The sequence below is a fragment of the Carlito syrichta genome, unplaced genomic scaffold (assembly GCF_000164805.1).
Source record: "Carlito syrichta isolate Samal-C Ts95f unplaced genomic scaffold, Tarsius_syrichta-2.0.1 Scaffold111498, whole genome shotgun sequence".
Classification (NCBI taxonomy): domain Eukaryota; kingdom Metazoa; phylum Chordata; class Mammalia; order Primates; family Tarsiidae; genus Carlito; species Carlito syrichta.
In genome coordinates this window covers 171,092-177,727 of record NW_007055594.1, presented here as the reverse complement: position 1 = coordinate 177,727, position 6,636 = coordinate 171,092, and the positions used below count along the sequence as shown (strand labels likewise).

The window sequence follows — 6,636 nt, the reverse complement described above, 5'->3', positions numbered from 1 at the left end:
CCCCCAATCCCTTGCAGCCTGCTCAACATCTCTATCTGGAGCCCTGACAGGTACCTCACAAAGCAGTCACAACAGAGGCCCCCTCCCTCGGACCTGCTCCTCCCTTGTCTCCCCACCTCTGCCAACAGTCATTTCCCCAAACATTCAGGTCTAAAATCTAGGTGGGCCATGTGAATTCCATCGCACCCCGCCCCAACCTCCAGCCCACTAGCACACCCCACGGCTCTCCCTCCAAAGCATCCCCTGCTCCCGCCCTCTGCCCTGTTCCTCACAGCCATGGCGTCACTCAGTCACTCATTTCCTGCCTGGACTGCTTCAGTGTTCCAGGCCTGCCCTCCTACCTACCCATTCTCCTCACAGCAGCCAGAGCAGTGATCCTAAAAGCAACTCTGATCAGCATCCCCCTGATTCAAACTTTCCAAAACCCGTCAGTGCTTTGGGGTCCCGTCCACTTTCCTCATCCTTGGTCACACTGCCCCAAGCCATTGGCTCCCGTCTGCCCACCTGCCCCTCATGCTGGACAGCAGGTCCCTCCTTGTTCGCCAGCCGACGTCTCTCCTCCTGAACTCCACAAAGCCATGTCTTCTCATTGCCAGCTCGGCCTACATGTCACCTCCTCCAAAAGGCCTTCCTAGCCCCAACGCCTGACTTGGCCCTCGTCACATCCTCTCATCTCTCCCTATACCTTCACTGCCACAGCCACATGGGCGAGGCCCAGGTCTGTCCTGCTCATTGCCGACTTCCTGGCTCAGAGGGGCTGTGCAGCAGTGAGGCGTGAACGACCACATTAATGGACACTGCTGCCTCACAATGAAGTTGTCTTTTGGAAATCCGCCAACAAACAGAGTGGCAGGAACAGGTGAAACCTGTGAGGGCAAGGTGGAGTGACAGAACCCCTGCAGTTTGCTGGGGACAGGAGGTGGTCTAACTGAATGGTGGCCATGGCCATTGCTCCCCTCGACTCAGGGCCGACAGCAAAGATGTAGCCCACTTGTATGCAGGAAGTTTGACCTTCAGAGATAGGGTCAACCTTTCACTGGTGTCCCACCACAGGTTGCGTGGTGTGAAAACAGTCCTGCAACCTGCCCTGAAGAAGGGGAGGAAAACCATTTGAAAGTCACAAAAATATATTAAAACAGCCATTGTCTTCACTCTTGGTACGTGTCTCCCTTCCCAGTGCCCGTTACCCACCACCCACCACCCACCACAGACTTTCAGAGAAAAAGACACCCAGCGCTGGAAAACGGAGGTGCCCTGGCCACAGCCCTGGGTCTGGGGAGGTCCCTCCAGCCTGGGAGCGAAGGGCGGCTAACAGTCTCTACAGGCTCGACGCCACCGCCGACGAGGGGGCCGCTGGGAGGCCGGAGGTGCAGGAGGGTCGGGCAGGATGCAGCGGACAGTCGGGCCTTGCCACCGGGACAGAAAACAGAAGAGAAATGAACAGAGTGAAGAGAGGGAAAGAGAGAGACGTTAAAACAGTGGGGGAGGTACAGGTGACTGAGGGAAGATGGCGGGTGGGAAACAAGTGAGCCCCTCCAGACAAAACCCACTCTGTGGGTGGTGGGGAGACAGGGAGGCTGAGGAGTTGGGGTTTGAGGCAGCAGACACTGCTGAGAGGGAGGAAGGGGGAATGTAGAGAGGAAAAGGGCCCTCGGCACTTGGGAGAGGTAGAAAAGTGGATTCCGCCCAGGCCACAGCCAGAAATGGGAGCACAGATGACATGAGAGACGGGAGAGTCCCAGAGCGGGCAAGGTTGGGTGACAATGACCATCCCAGACTAGAAGAAATGGGGAGGATCCCAGAACACCTGAGGGAGACAAGCAGTGTCATACAGGAGCTGGCAGGGCGGAGTGACGGAGCCAGAAGCCTGGAGGGGACTGGGGCAGACACACATGGGTCTGTGGCCTGCACCTGCCCCACATGTGGGCTAGAAGGTCCTGCGGCCCAGTCTTTTGAACACGCTCACAGTGCCTGCGTGGTCCATCTGGGCACCAAGGCCCTCGCTGGAGCTGCTCCCCCGGGACCCCACCAGAGTCCTTTTAATGGTGACCTTGACCTCAGCCGAGGACTTACTCTTGGTGCTCGTGACCTGGCTGTCTTGGGCCTCGGGCACAAGGGCGGTCTTGCCCAGTCTCTGGATGATGCTGACTTTAGACAGGGTCTCTGGTTTCCTATCCATCCCAGGGCGTGAAAGAGCCAGGCGTCGCAGTGTCGGGGTGGTGGCTGTTGTTGCTGAGCTTGTGGCCTTGGCTTTGACAGTCAGTGTCGGCTGGGGACTGGCCTTGGCTGGGCCCCGTCCTAACTTCTTCAGAACCCCAGCATACTGCAAAACAGAGCTGCTGCTGTCATTGTCACTGTCCCAAGCCAGGTCCTCATCCATCTCTGGGGTGGCCCCAAGGCGGCTGAAGACTCCTGTGGGCTGTGGAAGTCACAGACAGAATAAGTCATTTAGTTTCTCAACACATACTCATGGTGCCTCCTCTGTGCCTGGGTCTCCTGGGTCTCACAGTTGACAGGAATACCCATCAGTGACCCCCTAGATAGTGGTGACAGCCATGATGGGGAGAGTCCAGGGAACAGGGGAGCCCAGAGGAAGCACCTGACCTTGCCTGGAAATCCAGGGAAGGTTCCCTGGGAGAGGAATTTCTGGACTGAGACCTGAAAGTCAAATGGGAGTAGATGTGACAAAGAAGGAGATGAACAGCCAAGCACAGTGGTTGATGCCTGTAGTCCTAGCACTTTGGGAGGCCAAGGCGAGAGGACTGCCTGAGCCGAGACCAGCCTGGGCAACATAGCAAGACCTCATCTCTACCAAAAATCAAAAATTAGCCAGGCACGGTAGTACACGCCTGTAGTCCCAGCTACTTGGAAAACTGAGGCAGGAGGATGGACAGAGCCCAGGAGGTCAAGGCTGTGGTGAGCCATGATCATGCCACTGCACTCCAGGCTGGGTGACACAGTGAGACCCTGACACATTGGAGGTGAGATGTGGAGGCATCAGGAAGACACATAGGAAGACAAGAGTCTGAGCCCAGAGTTGTTCCCCCATAACCAACTCACTTTAGTCCCTGTTGTCGTGTCTGCCTTGGTCTCAGCACCGAGGCGGTCAAACACGGACGTCCTGTGGAGACCTGGGAGGGAAGGGTGCTGGGTCAGGCACCATAGATACCAAGATATACTAAGATACCAAGATATCTTAGATACCAAGAGAGAGACAACACACTAGCCCAGACACTGTCAGCTCTGGTACAGCAAGCCCAGACTGCTGAGTCAGGTGTTATGTCCACAATGTTGGCTCACACTGACCTCAACCCACTCACATCTGGCTAGGGTCAAATGTGGGAAAGACCAACTGCAACTGACACTCACATTCCTTGTACCTTAGTAAAAATTCGTAAAATGTGTGCATGAGAAAAGCTCTTAATTCCTATTCATCCAGTTTACTTCTTGGGGTCAGAGGCCTCTGAGAGAATCTGACGAATGGTAGTAAGTCCTCTCCCCAAATTTTAACCTAATGTCCTTCAGTAGAAGAATGTTACTAAATTATGGTACATTAATACTATGGAAAATAATAAAAGTCCATTAAAGAAAGAATGAAGTAACCAGTCACAGTGGCTCATACCTGTAGTCCCAGCACTTTGGGAAGAAGAGGAGAGAGGACTGCCTGAGCCCAGGAGTTGGAGACCAGCCTGGACAACTTGGCAAGACCTCATCTCTACAATAAATAAAAAAATTAGCTGGGCATGGTGGTGTGCACCTGTAGTCCCAGCTGCTTGGAAGGCTGAAGCGAAAGGATCACCTGAGCCTAGCAAGTCGAGACTACAGTAGCCGTGAGTATACCACTGCCCTCCAGCCTGAGTAGCAGAGTGAAACCCCAACTCAAAAAAAAGAATTAAGTAGATGTCCATGCACTAATGTGAAAAGCTGTCAATAATAAAGCTGTATAGACCAATACCTCAGGATGATGCTATCTATGATTTAGAAAGAAAAGCTGCTGACATATGGGCATATATACATACACAGATACTGATCTAGAAAGATGAATGACTGATGGTGGAGACTGGAGAGGAAAGAGGCTGTTTTTATTGCATATGTTTCAGCAGCATCTCATGATTTTTCCATGAGAACATAGACAGATAGTCCCCGTCCTGTGATGTCTTGACTTCTAATTTTTTTTACTTCCGTACAGTGTAAAAGCAACACACATTCAGTAGAAACATGCTTTGAATGTTGAATCTTGATCTTTCCTGGGCTAGCAATACTCGGTACAATACAGTACTCCCTCGTGATGCTGGGAAGCTCCTGTCAGCCCACTATTGTGAGGCAGAAAACTGATACTGCAGTGTACTGTGCTACTGGGTGACATGTTCATCTATAGCTAATGAAAGTGTTCTAGGCTGGGCACGGTGGCTCACGCCTATAATCCCAACACTTTGGGAGGCCGAGGTGAGAGGATTGCCTGAGCCCATGGGTTCAAGACCAGCCTGGGCAAGTTGGTGAGACCTCCATTTCCACAAGAAATAAATAAATAAATAAGTCGGGCATGGTGGCATGTGCCTGTAGGTCCAGAACTTGGAAGGCTGAGGTAGAAGGATCGCCTGAGCCCAGCAGGTTGAGGCTGCAGTAGCCAGGAGCATGCTGCCTTCCAGCCCAGATGACAGAGACTCCTACTAAAAAAAAAAAAAAAAGCTCTATAAAAACAACGTGTTCTGAGCATGTGTGAGGTGGTCTAAGCTAAGATATTCAGTAGGTTACGTGTAGTAAATGCATTTTCCACTTAAGGGTATGTTGAACTTACAATGGGTTTATTGGAATATAACCCATCTTAAGTTGAGAAGCATCTGTCCAATATTTGAAAAAGATCCTGTCATAAGGAAGACCATCTCTGTACTCCTAGTTACAAGCCCTAGCTTTCAACTACTCTCCCTAGTATCCTCTGGCTAATAACAGTAGTGACACCTGTCGTTGGCCAGGCATGGCCACTCACTTACAGGCAGACCACTGCTGAATCCTTCCCCGCCCCTCAGGAAAAGAGGCACCAAGTCAGCTACACTAACTGCAGGATGAGAGAGCAGAGGTGATGCACCTCCTCCTCTGTGGCCACCATTGCTGTACCCTTGGCCTAGACCCCCTGGGTCCCCTGTTGGAGCCTGCTTCTCAGCCATGGCCTGGAGGACATGGCTGGCCCCGTGTGGTACAGCACTGGTAAGCCCAATCTCCACACTGAAGCCCATGATGGCCATACCTTTTGCCGCCTGCTGCTGCTCCAGAATCTTGCGGGTCCGGGGGGTTGTGCCTTTGGGCATGTTGATGATGTATTTTCCCTCCATCTCAGCAGTGACCCGGCGCCGTTTGGCAGGAATAGCCAGGCTCTCCTCCTCCCGGCGGGCCAGGGCTGCTGGGGGAGGTGATAAGAGGGGTCAGCACCTTCTGGGATGCAATGTTCTCCTGGGGTGGGGACTGGACGCCAGGCGAAGGCACACACAGGTGTCATTTATCTCTAAGCATCTGCAGGATTGGAATCTCTTATCTTCCAAACTATCCTCATCACCACTGACTAAAAAACAGAAACTCAGAGATCTCAATGGCGTGAGGTCACAGAAGGTGCTCAGAATCCCCAGGCTGTGGCAGGCATCTCAGGCTCTCTGAGGCTCTGTCCCAAGCAGGCTCACCCCCTGCCCAGCCTACATACCCCAGAGGAGGAACCTGCTGAGTGGTGGAAAAGTTCGAGAACTCCAACCGGGTAGGGTGGCTCCCACTTCTTAAGTAATCAAGCTACACACTAACAAGTCGTGCATTGTGCATAAGTAAATTATACCTCAATTTTCAAAAAACCCTCAAATATGTGGAGGGGTAAAAGAGCAAGTCACTCCCAGGCGCACCATCATTTCAGTATTTTATACACTAATTTTAACTTTCTTGCTTGTGGCACACAAATCAAAGGCCAGAAGGGAGTGAGGCACTTTCAACATGCAGGACAAAGGGGAGACCGCAGTGAAGGTAGATAGGCCATGACGGGAGTGGACATCAGAAACATGAAGCTCTTAGGACCTCAGTTTCCACACATGCCTTACAACACCATTAGGTTGGTGTTATAGGGACCAAGGCACAGAGCATGGGGAGAGGAGGGCTTGGGAGTCCAGAGTCTGGAGGTCTATTCCCAGTTTTCAGGCTGAGACGGAGGAACAGACATCAACCACGGAAGAATCTGTGGAGGAAGCGGCTCCAGGCAAAAGGAACACGAGGGGTAAAGGCCCCATGATGGGAAGGAGGCTGGAGGGAAGCTGAGCCAGCAACAAGGAGAGATGCAAGAGATGAATCCACATTACAGGACCCTAGAGGCCATGTGGGGAAGACTGGGCTTTATCACTAGAGTAACAGATCATCAGACGGAAGGTCTTTTTTATTTTTATTTTTTTCTGAGTTGGAGTCTCACTCTGTCGCCCAGACTGGAGTGCAGTGGCTGCTCCCAGCCACCGCAGCCTCGACCTGCTGGGCTCCGGGGATCCTTCCACCTCAGCCTTCCATGTAGCTGGAATTACAGGTGCGCGCTACCACGCCCGGCTAATTTTTGATTTATTGTAGAGATGAGGTCTCACCAAGTTGCCCAGGTGGGTCTCGAACCCACGGGCTCAG

At 52.5% G+C, this 6,636-nt stretch overlaps 1 protein-coding gene across 2 annotated transcripts in view; it reads right to left on the bottom strand.

Annotated features, from left to right (window-relative positions):
• Positions 1-1,109: 1,109 nt before the first annotated feature.
• The window catches only part of CUNH19orf47 (chromosome unknown C19orf47 homolog), a 26,624-nt gene continuing 21,097 nt past the window's right edge, over positions 1,110-6,636 (bottom strand). Inside the window, exons 7-9 of one of the 2 annotated variants that reach the window (XM_008069896.1) lie at positions 5,246-5,398; positions 3,061-3,131; positions 1,110-2,419 (exon numbers count right to left, since the gene is read on the bottom strand). In XM_008069896.1, the coding sequence (XP_008068087.1) occupies positions 1,928-2,419; positions 3,061-3,131; positions 5,246-5,398 (716 nt within the window). In that variant the 3' untranslated portion in view covers positions 1,110-1,927. The remainder of the gene's footprint in view (positions 2,420-3,060; positions 3,132-5,245; positions 5,399-6,636) is intronic. The other variant, XM_021718083.1, reaches the window with a different exon arrangement.